This window comes from Drosophila biarmipes, chromosome 3L, assembly GCF_025231255.1.
Source record: "Drosophila biarmipes strain raj3 chromosome 3L, RU_DBia_V1.1, whole genome shotgun sequence".
NCBI lineage: Eukaryota > Metazoa > Arthropoda > Insecta > Diptera > Drosophilidae > Drosophila > Drosophila biarmipes.
In genome coordinates this window covers 19102029-19120367 of record NC_066613.1, presented here as the reverse complement: position 1 = coordinate 19120367, position 18339 = coordinate 19102029, and the positions used below count along the sequence as shown (strand labels likewise).

Here is an 18339-nt window from a genome sequence, read left to right as displayed (position 1 = left end):
TAAGTAAAATAAATTACAATAAATTATGACTAAGTTCTTACAAATTTTCTTGAAAAATATTGTAAACTCAGGTTTGAAGATCTTAATCAATTTGAGTCAATTATGGTTTTATTGGCAACGTTTTAAATATAAGAAATTTAAAAATAAATTTATGGGATAATTTCCTGAGCACAAGTTTTCTTTAAAGATCTGCAATCCACTCAACTCATTCTTGGAACCTATGACAATAGTTGAATGGCGTTCCCAACATTTTTCCGAAATGCATCAGGCTTCCGAGGCACTCTGTATAAGGCTGTGTATTGTTCATCCAGACATTCAATAGCTCCGGCCGGCAGCAGCGGCAAAACAAGGGCAAACAATAAAATAAACAAACAAACAAACACGCAACGAGGCAGACGCACACATGACAGACAGGATGGTCGATGGACATGGACATGGGCGTGGATGGGGATCGGATCGGGAAGTACAGGGACGTACGGGTAGTACGGGTAGTACGGGGAGGCCTCTAGACAGCCAGACCTGCATTAAATAAATATGTGCGTAATAAAAGGCAAATAAAAGCGAAGGAAGGCAGGCAGGCAGGCAGAAGAGCTGAAAAGAGCAAACCAATTGAAGTGTGTCGCGCCAATCGAGCCACAACACACACAACAATTGCAATTTGTATTAATTTTATTGGTTTATTATTATCGCCGGCGACGTGGCCGCGATTGATGCCATCAGACAGTGTTTAAACGTAGCTCGATTGAAAGCGAGTTAATTTCATTTGCTGATTTGTGGACACCCGAGGTCCGGACGCCCTGAAATCCAGATTGCCGGGCCCATTCATCGCCTCGACTCGGGGCCGTAATCAGCGGTTCTCGTTCGATGAACTGCATTTGCCCTGCCACTGTGATAACGCACTGGCACATCCAAAATTTCAAATGGCAAAGCGCACGTGTCGCCTGAGGAGTCGCTTGCTGATAGCTGGGGTTTATCGAGTCTAAATTGAGTGCAAATAGTATAGATTATATAGATTATAATGCACGGAATAGCCACTGTGACTGTTTAAATCGCTTTTAAATATCAGCATGGCAGACATAAATTTTATCTATCAGTGCAAGGGAACCAACTAACCTAGTTACAAATTTATTAACTCACTAAATCTACACCGAAACATTATTAAACTAGTTATAAAACATCTTGTAATAATAATAAAAAATTTAGAATAATTACAATATATATCTAATACTTAAAAAAAATAAAAACATATATATTTAAGCACTTTAGGCATCTTATAAATTCAATAAATATTTTCCCTTTTAATTTTTAAGTAATATACAGCTTTTTAATGTTGTTACCAATGGCATGTTTATCTTTCCCCCAATATATAATAAAGTAATACCTTGCAGTACAATGTTATTTTAATAATAAGCACTTGTGACCCTGCCCCACATTGCCGCACCCCCCCAGTAATTTGGTAAAGGTCCCAACCCGCCAGTTATGATATGGCCAGACCATGCCAAGGGCGTGCGAATACATTACCGCTGACTCAAGTTGGCCGCACCAGATCGCCGCCCCCATTTCGCCGCGTATCCCCCAGATACCGCCGATGTCCGGCGTTATCGTCTGAGAATTCCAGATCGTTGCTCCGCGCTGCGTTCATTGAACGCACTTTCGGCTCTCGACGCACGCGTCGTTAACAAAAAAATGTAAGCAAAATAAGGGAAAAAGCAGCTCTGTCTCCGGATACTTGGCTGTATATACGCGTGCATAATACAATAATAATTTCGTTTTACAAAATGAGCAAAAAGCCCGCGGTGGGGGCACAAAATAAGCGCAGCCAATGGCCGTCAGGGAGCCGCTGGAGGAGCAGCAGAAACTTGCCCAGACAGCGATCCCAATCCCGATCAATGCACCTTTGCCAAAGGTGCAACGCCTCGAAAGTCGGCTCTTTGTATGCCAGTTCATGGCATACAGCACTCGCGCGCCTGTGTGAGTTGTCTGGGCATGCAGTGACGCACGAAACGCGATCACGTTCGCATTTATTAAAAGATGGTTGCTGTTGCACCGGCGGCTCGAGGGGATGGAGAGGAATGGCGCGGGGTGGCATGGGGACCCCAGAGGGGTCTTGGTCTCCGACTCGAACTCGGACTGCAGTGGCTGCAGGAGACATATGTGGGTAACATTTGCCGGGATAGCAACAAAAAATGGTCCCCTAAAAGGAAAACTAGTATTGAAAAACGAACCTAAAAAGGCACTTTAAGGTTGTACACTTATACCTGCTTTATCCCAATCTGAAAATTTGTATACTAGTTTGTTAAATGCTTTCTTTGACCATAAACTATAATAATATACTAAATTATTTGGTGACAAAACAGAAGCTGGTTTCGAAAATGAGAAGCCATATCTATTTCTGATAAATAAACAATTATAATAAAATTTATACTACAAGTTTTATAAATTATAAATAGAAAATCCCTATGTCTGATATATAAACAAAAATAATAAAATATAGTTAAACATGTTAAATATTTAAATTATTAAAAATGCACTCGTGTCAATTTAAAAATGAAAAGGCTTTTAAAAAAAACTTTAATGTAATAATGTGGTCATAAATTGAGCATACATACATCTCTTAATACCTTTTTTATGAGTTCTGGAATTTATTTATGTTACAGAATATTCTTTTTCTGCAACATTTTGAAATTTTAAAATGATATCTGTCTGCTAAAACTCCGAGATTTTAATTCAGTACTGTAATTGTCAACTATAGTTATTATTTAACTAAATATTTTTAAGAACAGTTAATAAACTGAAATATACCTTAGAAAATGAGTATTTACTTGGTGGTCCGTCGTAGCTGAGTTAAAGTTTGTAGCCTCCTCTGCGAGGGTATTTAAATCCGGCGAAGGCAGTGAAAAACTTGACCAACATGTGGTTCCGCCGGCTATTTTTAGACGCCTTGCTATCTGTGCATCCGACTGGCTGGCCATCTTCCTGCTGCAGTCCCTGTCCATCCAGATGCAGACTCCCGAAGTGCATCCCAGGGATGCGGAGAGCGGACCAGGGCAATAGTCGGGGTATTGGTTCATTAACTGGGACCGAGTTTTAATCAGATTTGTGCGTGAAGTTCGGCACTCACCCGCGGCCACTGGCAGCAACAAGAAATGGGAGGGATCCGGGATCTGGCATCTGGGCTCTGGTCTGTTCTGTTCTGCAACAATATTTTAATGGGAATCTCTTACAAAACGCCTCTCTGCGTTTCCGAACCAGTTCCAGACATCTGCGGAAGCGTGGCACTATAAACAATATTCTTTTAATTTCTGTTGCCTCGCTTTCTGGTCTCGTCTCGCAGATTTCGCGGCAGACAAATTTATGAGCGTTAAGTGAAGGCCAATAAAATTCTTTTTGTCTGGAGTGTATTTTTGTGGACGCGACTGCTACTTCTTCTTGGCCAGTTTTATTTCCATATCCAACTTCTCGGCCGGGCCTTACTTAAGTCATCTCTTCGGCGGGCACATTAATTTTACGAATTCTCTTTAGTTTTTGTCTGAATTTCTTTTTTGTTTGTTTTGATTTTTGTCTGGGTAGAAATATGTAAATTCGAAAGGTTGGTAGAAACGTGTCTGAACCAGTAATAATATTGGTCTCTTCAGTTTTACCTTTTTTAGAATGTTCTAAAATTTCCACCGTCGGCCGAAAGCTCTTTACAAATAAATGCAATAAAACTCGCATTGCCTCATTTTATAATAACTTAATTAACAAAAAAAATATACAAAAACCCTTGCATAGTTTCCATTATCGATTGCTATCAAGAGCTAATGAAAGCAATACTATTAGCATGTTTAAGTGCCATAAAATCGAAATGGATAGCAGGAGTAAAATCAAACATTTGGAATGTTCAGTTTCGAAAGGAATGTTAACCATATAACATATGAGATGAGGCTGATCCATGTGATTTTGGTCTGCTTGATTACAGTAAGCTACTTTTTAAGTAAATATATATTCGTATATTCATGTTTGGACAAAAGGGTTCTTTAGGTCATGTCAGCTTTACCAATCTTAAGTGCGAAATGATCGACAGGAAGTTTGGAAAATTTGAAGTCTGTCATATCAAGGCAGTAAATCGAACTCATAAGTATATAGATATGGAATTAACGCTTTATAAACTTCCCATAAGCAATATGATGGTAAGTTCTATTCGTTTCGAACAATTCTTTAAGAAAATGATGAGTTTTTAGATAAAAGTGGAACCCATGCGACACGGAAGCGGGTATAGACCTTTTTTTATGAGCATGAAGTACGATTTTTGCAAGTATATGAGGAATCCAAACTTAGGATCCTTGATCTTTTTAAGAGATTTACACTTAACGTTTATTAATGCCACAAACCTAAACCACACCTGCCCCTATGATGTGAGTATATAATCAATTTGTTTTTCTTATAAAACTATTCTCCATTTAGCACAATATTTCGATTACCAAATTTTGGACTGGCGATCTGGAGGCGGCGTTCCTTAAATATCTTCCCGTGCCCAACGGAGATTATGCTATGTACTCGACGTGGAGTTCCTCAAATATTCCTCGTTTATTTGTCAATATTTACTTTAAAATAACTAACTGAAGTAGTAATAATAAAATAGTAAATATTACAAAAAATATTTAACAAAAGATGTACAAAGTTAATGTATCTACAAGATTTTTTTTCGGTGAATACTAATCAATTATCACGGTTATATTTTGAATGGCCAAACTGAAAAGATCTTAATAGATTTTTTTAATAATTATCCGTACATATGTTAATGTGCCTGGTCGTTAGGTAAAAACTCGTTAGCTTAAATCATTTAACAAAATACTATATACTTTTAGTTTTCAATCAAACTTTGAGAGATCACCATGCGAGTATTTCTTTATACACTGTCCATTTTGGGATCCTTGATGGTAAAACTAGAAGGAGATTTAAGTGAAAGTAAGTAAACCTATTTATACAACCTAGACGGTTCAAGCCCATGTGACCTTCACCAACCTCAAATGTGGTACGAAAGATAGAAAGTTTGCTACCTTTGAAAAGTGCTACATCAAAGCGGTGAATCGGACTCATAAGTACATAGATATTCACGTAAATCTATTAAAAGTACCAGTGACTAATGTTACAGTAAGTTTAGAAGTTCAGTTTAGAATCTTAAGCTCAAGGTCGCTATAAAATTACAGATTGCCGGGAAATTTATGAGATACGATCACGGTTTTAAGCCCTTCTTCGTAGATATCACATTCGATGCATGCAAGTTTCTCAAAAACCCAAGGCAGCCCATTGTCAAATTGTTTTATAATATGTACAAGAATAATTCCAATATAAACCATACTTGTCCATTCAACGTAAGTAACTCGATTTAAAACTAGTTGAAGTTTTTTACTAACAATATTTTTAAGCACGACCTAATTTTGGACCACTTTTGGACTGGAAATATTGAAACGGCACTTCTGAAATACATTCCCATAATAAATGGCGACTATGCCGTCTTTACCGAATGGTCTGCTTATAATATTGCTCGTGCTTTCTTGAATGTATATATTAGAATATCAGAAAGACAATTTTAAGTAGTATAGCTAATCGAGTTTTCATAGTCTTATTAGCTTCCAGGAAGATTGAAAAAACTTAAAAAAAATTGACATAAATATGAATAGAAAAACTAAAAGTTATTTTTAACAAAAATTAAATTACACTATTATATTTCGAAGAGTCATTAAAAATAGTAGGTAATTTAATAATTTTGTTTAATGTTTTATACGTTTTATTTTTTTTTAAGTTATTTAAACATTTTATGGGGAACCATTGGAAACTTTTTTAACAAGCTTTAGAAAAACTATAATGAAACATATTTTTTCACTGTACTGATACACTATTAATATATCATTATAAAATTCTATTATCATACCTCTGTACTTGTATTAATGAGCCTGGCCATTATGTGAAAAGCAATCAACAAAAACAAGAATATCATTCGCGTTAAATCAATTTAAAAAAGATCACCATGCGAATGTGTCTTTTTATGACAACAATTTTGGGATCTCTGACGGTAAAAATACTGTGATATTTAATTAGAGTTGAGTAAACCTATTTTTACAATCAGGTGATCCTCAGCCATGTGACGTTCACCAATCTAAAGTGCGCTACAAAGGATATCAAGTTCGCAAACTTTTCAAAGTGTTACATAAAAGCGGTGAATCGTACTCATAAATATATGGACCTTCATGTAAATCTCTATCAAAAAAATGTGGATAATGTCACAGTAAGTTCGGAGAAATATCAGTAATATTTTGATTTTGATTTGAGTTCCTTATAATTTACAGGTAAAGGTGAAATTAATGCGACAGGATCATGGCTTTAAGCCATTTCTCGTTGATGTCACCATTGATGCTTGCAAGTTCCTTAAAAACCAACGGCAACCGATGGTGAAAATGTTATTTGATATGTACAAGAGAAGTTCCAATCTCAATCACACATGTCCGTACAATGTAAGTACCTCGATTGAGAGCTAATAGAAAGTGAATAATTCCTAATAAATAATAAAGCACGATATAATTGTGGACCACCTTTGGACTGGACACCTTGAGGGGGATGTTTTAAAATACATCCCTTTAAAATATGGCGATTATGCTATCTTTTCGGAATGGTCTGCGTATAATACTGTGCGAGCAATTGTAAATATATACATAAGGCTTTCGGAAACAATTAAGTAGAATATAAGTATTTGCTAGTAATTGATAAAATTTCTGATAAACTTAAACTTAAATAAAACCTTGAAAACTATTTTAATATACCTTATGAGTTGGGTAATATAAACATATTTTAAATTTTTAGTGTAGTCAGAGTTGATAAAATTTTGTTTGTCAGTGAACTGATCCTATCATATAATATCGCTAGGCAAATGGGCTTCAATCTATAATTATATCTACAATTGGTAAAAGGGCTAATCATTATATGAAGCCATATGTGATCAAATGATTCAACCGAAAAATAGACATTTTCAGCATTTAATTCACGGGAAAACAACGTCATGAAAATTGCTCTATATATATTTATTATTTTGGAGTTTGCAATGGTAAAGTTTAGAGAATTTTCAACTGAAGGTATATAAACACGCTCTAGCAACCTAGGTGATTTTCAGTTATGTGACGTTTACCAATCTAAAGTGCGGCACCAAGGATATACGTTTTAGCAGATTTGAAAAATGTTACATCAAGGCTGTGAACCGTACCCATAAGTACATTGATCTTCACGTAAATCTGTATCAATTACCACTGGATAATTTAACGGTGAGCTCAGAAAAATACATAAAAATTAAATGTAAATTATTTTTTTTGGTTTAAAGGTTAAGGTGAAGCTAATGCGTTATGATCATGGCTATAAGCCATTTTTCATAGACATTACCATCGATGGCTGTCGGTTTCTTAAATATCAAAGAAATCCAGTTATAAAACTGCTTTATGCTACATACAAGAACAATTCTAACGTAAATCACACGTGTCCCTTCAACGTAAGTAAATAAAAATCATATTCCAAATTATTTTATAAAACAGTATACTTAAGCACGACTTAATTGTGGATCATCTTTGGACTGGAAATATTGACATGGATTTTATGAAACACATCCCCATAATGAGTGGCGATTATGGTCTCTTTACCGAATGGTATTCTTATAATATAGTTCGTGCTTTTGTAAAAATTTACTTAAGAATAACGGAAGGGCAAATCTAATCTATAAAAAAATGGTAAATTTTTTAAGATCTTTTAATTGTCAAAACCTTAAAAATAAAATGTTTCGTAAAAATGTTGCGTGGTACAACATTAGGCACTTCATATTTTGTGAAGGAAGAATATTGGTTTCTAAAATTAACAATATTTAACAGTAAATGTATACAAATTTATGCAATAACAATAAACACTTAAAGCAATTACAATGTTTAAACAGCACAAAACAAATGTTTACGGCTTGTAGTCGAACTAATGACTTTTTGGTTTTAATATGGGTCCGCCAGCGATTGAAAACAGTTCTAATCAAGATGTGGAAGCTACTGCTGGTTATGTTATTGATGTCTCTGGCCATGGTAATCGGAAAGCGTTTTTAAAACCAAATTAGTAGGACTTACTTTGCTATCCAGATCTGCATGGGACACGTGACATTTACCAACCTGAACTGCAGCTCGTATGATTTGGACTTCTTAAGTTTTCCTACGTGTCATATTAAGGCGGTTAACCGAACTCACAAGTATATCAACATCTACGTTAAAATATATAAGCTTCCCATTGTTCATAGTTGGGTAAGCGAACCAATCATCATTTTTTTTTAACAATAAATAACTTTATTTATGTTGCTTTAAGGTCAATGTGAAGTTCAAGCGATTTGATAATGGATACAAGCCATTCTTTTTCGATCTGTCCTATGATGGCTGCAAATTTTTGAGAAAACAGGATAATATACTGGCTCGAACGTTTTATAGGACATTCCAGGGGAGCTCCAATATAAATCACACGTGTCCCTATAATGTAAGCTTGCAAGATATTCTGATAGTGACTAACTCTAGTTATTGCTTTTGATAGCACGATATCATAGTAGATAAGTTGTTTACCGGTAATCTGGAAAAGGAGTTCGGTCGATTTATACCAATACCGAACGGAGCCTATGCCCTTTACACCGAGTGGAGTACCCATAATGTTCCAAGAGCCTCAGTTAAAATTTATATTAAGATATCGGAATAATTCCATAAATTCCAAGCAGTCTTCAAAGAAAATTTAACTTAGATTTCGCATCATATTTTTCTATAATTTTATTTTCTACATATTTATTTAGATCCAACCGGAAAAGGAGCAAAAAGCGGCTCCTGTTGTCAGCCTGGTCTCTGTTTAATTTAATTTAATTCTGATCCCACTTTTTCGGAGGTAAGGTATTTTCCAGGAACGTCTGAAAGCATCGCACAAAATAATTCATCAAAAAACGTGCGTAAGAGAAGGAGGTGGGTCCGTCCATTAATAATAAATTAAACATATTCCCTGGCATGCCTTCGCCAGTCCCGGCGACACCACCGCTCCTCATCCGACGGGTTCTTGGTTTTCTGGAATGGTTTCTGTGTGCCCTCCACATCGTTGTTGGCGTGCTGGTTCCCCTAATGACCTAGAATACAAATTCAGGCTACCTCCATGGCCCCGGTCGCCGATTAGCGAAATCCCTGGGCTATCAAGGCTGCCAAGTCATCCGCAGCCAGTCGCTGAAACGGAAGCTAATCGCCTGACTAAGTTCCTTAGTTCCCACTCCCCGGCCAGAACCAATCTTTGGCGGATTGCGTAATACACACAGTTGGGGGGAGTGTAATAGCACAACTGCAGAAATTTCGAAGTTGGACATATTTAACTTGCTAAAAAGGGCAACAGAATATAAAATATCTAGCAAACAAAATTTTTGTTTACTCCTCTAAGATTAATTTTAATTTTAAACAATCAAAAAAAAATATATATATTTAAATATTCCAGTAAAATTAAATCGAAAATATTTTATATTTTAAACATAAAAAATTGAAAAATAACCTATAATCAAATAGGAAGAAAAACACTTAAAATAGTTTTCTAAAAACTGTAATATACAGAAACTTAAGGAACTTTATTCTAAGTTCTCAGCCCTATTAATCTGAGCACAGCTGTTTCTGTGTGCTCTGCAGATGACGTCGGTCAAGGTGGAAGCTTTGTGGCTTCGAATGTTTGTCTGTCGGATTATAAATGATTTGCCATTAATTCTACACAAATGCCAGGGGCAGGCCGGCAGACGGAAAGCAGACCGGGAGAACATTAACATTTGGCATTGGGCAGGCAGGTAGTCGGGCAGTCAGACAGAAGTGAATAATCAATATCATTTGATTACATTGATAACGCTTTTTGTGCCGCCTATTTTCTGTGTCTTTGTTCTGGGGTCGCACTTTATCGCGCTGCGATTCCGATATCCAAACGCTTTCGTCACTGGCGGCATTGCCGAATGTCTAGACGATAGCTCCATAAATGTATTATTGCCTCATTTTGCTTTTGCTTTCCATGCGCTACACTTCGTCGAGAGCAAATATCGCGGGTATAGCGCCTGTGGAATGCGAATTGGCATAAAATGTTGACATAAGAGCGATGAAAATGTAACTAATTCGCAGAGTCTGATGAGGTGTTTTCAGCCCTAGACGTTCTTATTACGTCTTACAGAAGTTCAAATTACAATTGCAGTTTTGCTATAATAATAGATTTAGACAAAATTTGTTATAGAGATTAAAACATAGTTTGTTATATCATAAACAATTTCTTCTATCCTATCCCAAGGAAGTTCACAGTTCCCTTCTTACGATATAATTATTATCCTGTTTTATTTTAAAGCTTAGAAAGATAGAAAAAGTTTGGGATCTATTAAAAGTTTATTTAATTTCTTTATTTATGTTAGGTATAGCAAAATTTTAGTTTTTTTAATGGAAACCTTTCCAATATTTTAAAAATACTTTTGAAATAAAGAAACCAACTATAAAAAGGCCGCTGTTGTTTTAAGAGTGTTCTAAAAAATATATTTTTAATTTTTATTTGTTTGGAAAGAGTAAAACCCAGCTTGGCTTTGCTGAATCCCCAATTTTCTTTGCCTGGTTTTTGCCGAAAGATTTGTTTCTTTTCGGCTGGTGATTTGAATATTATTGAACGTCTGGCTGAGGCACGACGTCAGAGCTCTGACGTGTCCCCAATCGATACGAATGTATACCCCTAGCCCCACCCGATGACCAATAACCAGCAAGCCAAGACGACCCAAGACAATGCAGCCGAAGTCGAAGGGAGCCGCAGATGATCAGAGGCCTCGAAAGCCGCTGGCGACAGTTGCAGTCGATGCGAAAAAAGGGTGTGCATGCCGCCAGGATGTGTGTGTCCCCTTTTTCCCCCTCGATAATAAAGACAAACAATTTTTTTGTGCTGCATATTAAACCGATGAAATGAAGCGCAAACTGATTGTGCTCGTTTTCCGCTGGTCGGGGAGGGGGCTATGGTCAAAACGATTTGCTGGACATGGCATTAAGGGGAGTTCCCCTACCTCCCAAGGTCCCCCGCCCGCCGCTGGGCTCGGCGGGTCCTGCTCGAGCCCATTCCCACCTTTCACATGTAAGTGCAACTAAAGGCGGCATCTACAAAGGCCGCCGAGCGACGACAGCGTTTTGAGTATCTGTATCTGCCGCTCCGCCACAGCCACTGATAACAACTGGAGCGGCAAACCAAGAGGCCAGATTACTCGGCCAAGCCGAAGATTTTGATACACTTTGATAGCTATTTTTTATCATCATAATATGTAAGACATAATCTTTTTAATCATACTTACTTAGTTAGTTCTTGGATTAAAAATAGCACTGAACTTTTCAAGACTTAAAAGAGTCGTAGGAAGTGATTAACACCTTCCCAAACACATTTTCTATTCGTATAAAAAAATTGTGTACAACGAACCTTACAAAGGTCATATTTGAACAAAAGAAATCAATCTGTTTCATAAGGCCTTGTAACTTTTAATTATAACACAAAAAGGTTCTATAAGCTCAAAGTTTTTGTTAACACCATATCATATCATATCACAATAACACGCACTTTTCAAACTTTAACTTTTTCCATTGTGTTAGTTGAAGGCGTTTATTAAATTGAAAAGTTTTGAGTTCTTTGGGTGAAATGGGTGTTGTAGGACATTGTTTTTAAGAAGTTTTGTAACCAAAAAAAATTAAACAAATTTTAAGAGTGTATTTTTAAGTAAAAGAGTTATCGATTAAATAAAAATTGTTTGAGTCTCATTAAATGGAAAGTTCTGTTTAACAGACAAACATCTAAGCAAAACTTGCTTACCCCTTCGTAGGGCATCATGAAAACCTCACAAATGAGGTGGTGAAGGGTGGCTGGGGAAGGGGTTTGAGAAGGGGTTCCAGGAGGGGCACCAGGTAACTGCAGCGGCGGCGGCGTCATCAAGAGATTGGCCCAGGGAACTGACACACGCACCGAATGTCGCCTTTCGGCTTTTGAAGTTGCTTATTTTGTTGCAGTTGTTGGTTTTTTTCGGGCTGAGAAGTTTCGGATTGCAAAAGAGCCAGGCAAATGAGATGGCCCCCCTGCCCTGTCTGCCGCCCGTCTCAGGTGTGTGTTAATTGCATTAAAATGTTTGTAATTGCAATGCAGTCTGCCTGCCTTTCTCTTATCTGCGGGCATCTGGGATAGAAGTCGGGGCATATGCCCCGGGACATGTGTGCGTACGTAGATGCAGGCAGACATGCCAAGCTGTCGTCGGGCCAAAAATGCCATAGATGCCGCCAAAGTCGTGTAACTATAATTGCCATAATAACATAATATCTCGGGGCAGCAGCTGCAACAACAAAAGCCCCGACCGAAAGGTGTCGAGAGACATATTCGCCTAGACGTATTCTCCACTCCGGCCAAAAAAGGCATCAGAATGCCGGAATGACGAGCGGACAGCAGCAGACAATTGTCCCTGTCTCGGTTCCAAGCCCCCAAGCCCCGAGTCCCCCAATCCCGATCCCGCTCCCGCTCCCCGGGCTTTGTGCCCGGGGCTGTGGAGGTGACATTTTTCTCATGCCCAACGAAGCGAACAGCTAAATGCAGTTGATGGAGCGACGTCAGCAGAAGGGGCTGCCAAGTGGACCAGGCACAGTGGTTGCGAAAAATAGTTACCCTCCTGGGATATACTAAGGTGGTTTAAGGTGTTTGAAGTATATAAAAAGTTCTTAAATCGAAGATTTTCAGATTCTATATTTTTAATGCATCCCTAAATTTGTATTTTTATTACTTGTAATGGGGTTTTATTAAAAGGTTTTGAAAAAATATAATTTTAATATTAAATTGTACTTAAAATAATATTTTAAGTTATGAGGCTAGATCAATTTAGGTATAGGCAATCATTTTCAAGATACTCAAATAATTTAGAAGGCCTATTTTAAAAACTATAAGACCGCGTCAAAGTTTTTCTTATGACAGTAGAGTTATTTTTTTTAATTAGATCAAAGAATTTTAGTAAACAATTTCGGAAACAACTAAACAAATTTAAGAATCTATTTTGAAAATTTTAAGGGTGCCTCAAAATTGTCCTGAGACTATTATGGTAATTTTCTGGGAAATAGATGAAAGACTTAGTAAAGGATTTATACAATACATATACAATTTTTACATTAAAAGAACTTGTTTTAAAAAAGGATTAGAGTGGCACCAAATATTCCTTATAATAGGATTCTAATTGTTTCCATATTGTCACACTCTATGATTTATTTGGCTTGAATCACGGTAGAGTGCCTGCTTTTGGCCGGGCTGGCCTGACTTTTCCGCATGTTTGGCTCAGTGCCTGACTTGCCTACCAGCCTGCCCCCCTTTTGCCCAGCCCCCCATAACCAGCCCCTCCACCAACTATCCCCCTCGTCTGACTGACTGCCTTTTGTGTCCATTTCGGCTGTGGCATTTAGCTGGAGTCTGTCATGCCTGGCTCACGTTCACTATCTCATGGCAGTCGTCGTCGTTATGTCGTCTCACTCGGGCTCCTTGGAAAAACCCCCTCCGCCCCCTGAATTTCCACCACCCCCCCGGCAGTCCGTCTGTCTTGTTTGTCAAACAGCAACAGAAAAACAGTTAAATGCCAGTTTACCAGTTAAAATCGGAATCAAAGCGAAAACAATGACACAGTAGCTTTGGCAGAGCATTTAGTAAGGGGAGTCAACCGAGGAGAGGTCGTACACAGAGGGAGATAGCTAGACGGTGGCAGAGAGAGACGGGGCTACGGGCCAGGTCGACAGCAAGTGAAGTAAGCAGTAGTAGCAGTTGTAGCAGTGGCAGCAGCAGCAAAGGCAGAAAAAAAATCGTCTAGACACAGACTAGACTCCATAAAAATAATTATTATCGGTTGCAATTTCTGCTGCTCAGACTGCTGCTGCTGCTGCTGCCGTTGCCCACCGGCCCCTTGTGGAACCCCTTCTGCCACCGCTTCCCATCCCCTTCCACTTCCACATCGCATACCGAAACTCTTTCTCCACCGTTCGACGCCTCCAAATGTCCATCCAGTCCGACTGACTGGAATCGTTCGTCTCGCTCGTTCGTTGGCCGCTGTCCGTTTCATCTGCTTCACATTACACCAGTTTCAGTTTCACAGTTCTACACTCGAAAAAATATTTAATTTTCAACCTACATTTTTCAGCTTTTAAGAAATATATTTATTAAAAGGCTACAATGCCTTGGAAACATCCAATAAAAATGTTTATTATTTTTACATATTTCTAAAACTTTATACTATATTTTTACAACTTATTAAACTTGTACATTTCCATCCAATATTTGTAGTAATTTATAGAATTATTAATGAACTTTCAACAACATTTTTCTTTTTTTTTCTCAAATAAGAGTGAAATTTTTCATTCTATAACGTCAAAAATATATTGAGAGGAGGTAATTTAGTAAATCGTTTAACAAATTATGATATATTTACTGTATTAAATCGGAATATGCGGATATTCAGAATTAGGTGCACATGATATTGAAGTCTAAAGGTGTACATAAAATAAACAACAGATTTTTAAAATTAAAAAAAAATAGCAAACCAGAATAGTTTTTACCAAAAAAAACTTAAAACTTTTTTTTAAGTGACTGTGCACTTTCGCAACTCTCCTAAAATCTCCCTTCTGTCCATTCAAAAGTTTATTCTTTGTGCTCGTTTTGTTGTTTGTTTGTTAGAGAATGGCCACAGACTGGACCACTTGGCAGTCCTTTTGCTCCTCCTGTAGGTTCTCGGATCTCCAGTTGCCAGCATCCAGCATCCAGCATTCAGCATCACCATCATCATGATGCCATTGCAATGGGAAACGAAATGAAACTAAGACGGAAACGCGATGCAAACGCAGACGTCCGCTGCAGACGGAATTGAATATTTAACACCAAATCCCCAGAATGTGGCAAATTGCCTTTGATATCCAATTGCTCACTGGGAATAGGGAATATTCAGCCCTCGGGGAAGTGCAGTCTAGGAGTCTGCTAGGAGCTTTACTAAGTCTCTTTAAGTCCTGCGAGGATGCCAGGGATTTGATGGTGTGCCAGGAGTGTGGGAAATGTTCATTTCTGCTTTATAGGTCTTTCTTACTTACTTACAAGTAAAATTTTTTATAAAAGTTCAAGGCAGTTAATTTTTAAAATATTTTCCATAACTTACTTTGTGTCGTAAAATAAATTTGGATCCCTTTAAAACAAACAAAAAAAATTAATCTATACTTTTCGAAGCGAAATGAACAAAAAACTAATAATAAGCACTCTACTTTCCATAAAATGTAATTTTAATAAATGAACTAGCTAATTAAATATGAGTATATTATTTAAAAAAATGGTATTAGTTACCTCCATAATTGAGGATTTACGTGTCACCAAATGAATTTACCTTCCCTATCGCTTGTTTGAAGTCTGATTTGTTATTCATCGTGTCTCTTATACTTTTCCACCCGCCATCATTACCTTTTCTCTGAAACCCCCGCCACAAATACTGCCTCTAACTGCTTGCTTCACACACCATCCACTTACGGTCGCCTCACTTTGATAACCAATTTATTTTGCTGATTGCTGGCAAAATCAATGCCCGAGAGCTAAACACAAATTGCAGGTGGTCAGGCCACAAGGCACCACCTTTTGGGTGGCCCCAGCGATTTGGACGATGTGCCAGCCGGCGGACTGAAGGGTGGGTATTTTCGAATACAATTCGAGACCATAATTACATTTATTGCAATACAAAAGCGCACTGGTCGCCGGGGCAGAGGGGGTCACCTGGGGGGGAGCCGGTGGAGGTGTCTAGGGGAAGTTTGCCACACGGAACATGCATTGACAGATGGACAAAGGGGGCTGGGCGTAAAAGGGCTGGGCGGTGCGGGGATGGGGCGACATGTCGTCACGCATCGTTGGGCAGACATGCAGTGGACATCGGTCGCCATTCCATGGATGTGGAGCAGGGCAAATGCATGGGCACCCACACTGAGAAAAAACCATATAGGGCTAAGGAAAAAACCCTAATTAGCATTAATATTTATTATATTACTCTTATAATTTTATATAAAAAAAAAATATTTTTTTTTGTTGCTTTAAAAAACGAAATCATATTCTTCAAAATTCTTTACAATTTTCTTGTATTTATTTTTTGTAAAGTCGTAAATTTTTTCTAAAATTCTCTATACTGAGTAAAGCTGATTGAAAGCCAATAATTAATACTTTTCAGCATTTAAAATTCCATTATCGTTAAATCGGTTTTAAAAAAATTTAAAAAACAACAAATTATAATTATAAATCCTCTTTAAAATAGATATGGATTAGATACTGTGTATATTATAACTAATTAAAACCCATATTTTGTTTCAGTGAACGTGCACGGTAATTGCCACAATTTGCTTGTTGCGTGAATGGACAGACGAAAAAGTGCCGGCGATTACAAAGGGGAAGGTTTCTGTTTCCTTCGCCGGCGAAAGGGTGCAAAAAGGACAACTTCCGCTTGGCGGACACGCGGACATCGCCGCTCGCACATAGGTGCACATTCACACGAGTGCAGGGGTCTTTTGTCTTAGGTCCGCCTTGTGTCATATTTGAGGTGAGCATAAAGCCACTCAACGCCGCCATAAATCAACTGCACTCTGATCCAAGGCTGTCAGCGTGGAGGGACGCCAGACAGCGCGACTGAGCGACAGATAGCCAGCAGGAACAACCAGAGTAACTATGGTAAGTCGACTTATCACATACCCCGTGGGTTCTATTTTTACTTAAATGATCCCTAAGTAATTTTTAAAAAATTATGAATAATTAAAATAAAAAAATAAATATTTTATATTATATAAATATATATATAGTAGTTTTAGGCAAAGTATTAGAAAGATATAAAACTGTAAATTTACCTCAAAGTTTCATAGAAAATTAAAGTAGAAAGAATTACTTTTAAGTAGGTTTTAACAAAGGTTTTATAGTAGAGGAAACTTGATGGTTTTATTTATCTTACTCCACACAAGAAAATCATCCATATGCGATAAAAAATATTTTTGAAAGGTTTAAATTTGTATGTATTTTACAAGTTATTCCTTGTTTGTGCTCCTATCTTTTTAGCACATATACCCCTAGGCAGATCATGGCAACAGCCAACGACAACGACAACTTTGTCCCATAACTTTCCAGACGACAAACAGACAACATCGCCGTTGCAGTTGATGCGAATGTCGATTGCGATGTCTGCTCTTTGGGCTTGGGCTTGAGTCTGGGTCTGGGTCTGGGTCCGCTCTCACCTATGGCTATACCCATATCTCTGGCTATAGCTTCGACTTTGGATCTGGTTCTGGCTCTGGTTCTGGTTGCCTTTCTCACACGCGCAGGCTTTCCAGGTCGCCGATGCCTTTTTTGTGGGAATGCACCTGAGCTTTGGGGTTCGCCTTGTTTTCAGCCGCTTTTTTGTGTTTCGCTCAGGTCTTCAGTCGACTTCGACTCTGACTTGTGTCTAGACTATGGACTGCAGACTGCAGACGGCAAAAAGGAAACAACAGGAAACGCCGGCAGACAACAGACGGGCAGACCGCTTTGACAGCTCAAACAACTGAAGCGGGCCGACGGCAGCAGCGACTTGCAGCCAGCAACCTCAATTGCATAGCTGCAACACTGCAGCAGCAGCCACGGCAACAATGGGTCTCCACATCCACATCCCCAAAATATTGGGCAAACATTGCCGAACTGCGCGAACAATTCTCGGCTGTCAATATGGCCTGTCAACGTTGTCGTTCGAGCCATCTCTGCTCCCTCACCTCTTGGCCCTTTTGTTTCTGGCCGGTTTTGTCAGTTTTCTTTGTACTTTTTCATTAGTTTTTCTAAAATATGTCACATGCCTTGGGTAAGATTAGTTTTGAATTTTTTTTGTCTTGGGTTCTTCCAAGAAAATGTGCTACACCATTTCAATGATTGAATTTGTGGGAGTCTAGGTCAGTATCTTTAATAAACACTTTTTTTTAATACATTTTTAGTGTTAAAAGAAGAAATAATTAGAGAACATAAGATAAGATAAAATAAATAATTCGAATTTAACTTAGAAAAATGTGGTAAAAACAAATATTTAATGAAAACGAAAAATGCAAAACATTACTATAAACCATAGATACTTTAAACACTATGTTCTTTTGAGATGCATTTACCAGAAAATTAGCATTCCAAATATCTTTTCTATAGTTACTAGATAATATGTGGTTCCAAATACCATCCCGAATATCTTTCACTAATCGATTTATGACATACATTTCCATAATATCTTTATACAAAGTCCCCCAG

At 37.9% G+C, this 18339-nt stretch overlaps 5 protein-coding genes and 1 long non-coding RNA gene across 6 annotated transcripts; 5 read left to right on the top strand and 1 right to left on the bottom strand.

Annotated features, from left to right (window-relative positions):
• Nucleotides 1–3995: 3995 nt before the first annotated feature.
• LOC108034429 (uncharacterized) lies at nt 3996–4602 on the top strand. Its single transcript, XM_017109314.3, has 3 exons — nt 3996–4169; nt 4221–4394; nt 4444–4602. The coding sequence occupies exons 1-3, from the start codon at nt 3996–3998 to the stop codon at nt 4600–4602; spliced, it is 507 nt and encodes a 168-aa protein (XP_016964803.3).
• A 272-nt stretch (nt 4603–4874) lies between these two features.
• On the top strand, nt 4875–5576 carry LOC108034428 (uncharacterized). Its single transcript, XM_017109312.1, has 4 exons — nt 4875–4919; nt 4975–5133; nt 5190–5354; nt 5409–5576. The coding sequence occupies exons 1-4, from the start codon at nt 4875–4877 to the stop codon at nt 5574–5576; spliced, it is 537 nt and encodes a 178-aa protein (XP_016964801.1).
• Nucleotides 5577–5977: 401 nt separating this feature from the next.
• On the top strand, nt 5978–6719 carry LOC108034427 (uncharacterized). Its single transcript, XM_017109311.3, has 4 exons — nt 5978–6055; nt 6110–6268; nt 6330–6494; nt 6552–6719. The coding sequence occupies exons 1-4, from the start codon at nt 6011–6013 to the stop codon at nt 6717–6719; spliced, it is 537 nt and encodes a 178-aa protein (XP_016964800.1). The 5' UTR covers nt 5978–6010.
• Nucleotides 6720–6803: 84 nt separating this feature from the next.
• On the top strand, nt 6804–7737 carry LOC108034426 (uncharacterized). Its single transcript, XM_050885770.1, has 4 exons — nt 6804–6812; nt 7137–7295; nt 7352–7516; nt 7570–7737. The coding sequence occupies exons 1-4, from the start codon at nt 6804–6806 to the stop codon at nt 7735–7737; spliced, it is 501 nt and encodes a 166-aa protein (XP_050741727.1).
• Nucleotides 7738–8026: 289 nt separating this feature from the next.
• On the top strand, nt 8027–8743 carry LOC108034424 (uncharacterized). Its single transcript, XM_017109309.2, has 4 exons — nt 8027–8087; nt 8142–8300; nt 8362–8526; nt 8581–8743. The coding sequence occupies exons 1-4, from the start codon at nt 8043–8045 to the stop codon at nt 8737–8739; spliced, it is 528 nt and encodes a 175-aa protein (XP_016964798.1). The 5' UTR covers nt 8027–8042; the 3' UTR covers nt 8740–8743.
• Nucleotides 8744–14473: 5730 nt separating this feature from the next.
• On the bottom strand, nt 14474–15201 carry LOC127010853 (uncharacterized). Its single transcript, XR_007763677.1, has 2 exons — nt 15157–15201; nt 14474–15071 (listed from the first exon to the last, which is right to left on the bottom strand). It is a non-coding gene; the product is annotated as an uncharacterized LOC127010853 (long non-coding RNA).
• Between the last annotated feature and the right edge of the window lie 3138 nt (nt 15202–18339).

Coding starts and splice junctions, on each gene's coding strand:
- LOC108034429 (XM_017109314.3), top strand. CDS start 3,996: ATGTTTGGACAAAAGGGTTCTTTAGGTCATGTCAGCTTTACCAATCTT. Junction 4,170..4,220: donor TTCCCATAAGCAATATGATG/GTAAGTTCTATT, acceptor ATGAGTTTTTAG/ATAAAAGTGGAACCCATGCG. Junction 4,395..4,443: donor ACCACACCTGCCCCTATGAT/GTGAGTATATAA, acceptor TTCTCCATTTAG/CACAATATTTCGATTACCAA.
- LOC108034428 (XM_017109312.1), top strand. CDS start 4,875: ATGCGAGTATTTCTTTATACACTGTCCATTTTGGGATCCTTGATG. Junction 4,920..4,974: donor CCATTTTGGGATCCTTGATG/GTAAAACTAGAA, acceptor TATACAACCTAG/ACGGTTCAAGCCCATGTGAC. Junction 5,134..5,189: donor TACCAGTGACTAATGTTACA/GTAAGTTTAGAA, acceptor ATAAAATTACAG/ATTGCCGGGAAATTTATGAG.
- LOC108034427 (XM_017109311.3), top strand. CDS start 6,011: ATGCGAATGTGTCTTTTTATGACAACAATTTTGGGATCTCTGACG. Junction 6,056..6,109: donor CAATTTTGGGATCTCTGACG/GTAAAAATACTG, acceptor TTTTACAATCAG/GTGATCCTCAGCCATGTGAC. Junction 6,269..6,329: donor AAAATGTGGATAATGTCACA/GTAAGTTCGGAG, acceptor TATAATTTACAG/GTAAAGGTGAAATTAATGCG.
- LOC108034426 (XM_050885770.1), top strand. Junction 7,296..7,351: donor TACCACTGGATAATTTAACG/GTGAGCTCAGAA, acceptor TTTGGTTTAAAG/GTTAAGGTGAAGCTAATGCG. Junction 7,517..7,569: donor ATCACACGTGTCCCTTCAAC/GTAAGTAAATAA, acceptor AGTATACTTAAG/CACGACTTAATTGTGGATCA.
- LOC108034424 (XM_017109309.2), top strand. CDS start 8,043: ATGTGGAAGCTACTGCTGGTTATGTTATTGATGTCTCTGGCCATG. Junction 8,088..8,141: donor TATTGATGTCTCTGGCCATG/GTAATCGGAAAG, acceptor TTTGCTATCCAG/ATCTGCATGGGACACGTGAC. Junction 8,301..8,361: donor TTCCCATTGTTCATAGTTGG/GTAAGCGAACCA, acceptor TGTTGCTTTAAG/GTCAATGTGAAGTTCAAGCG.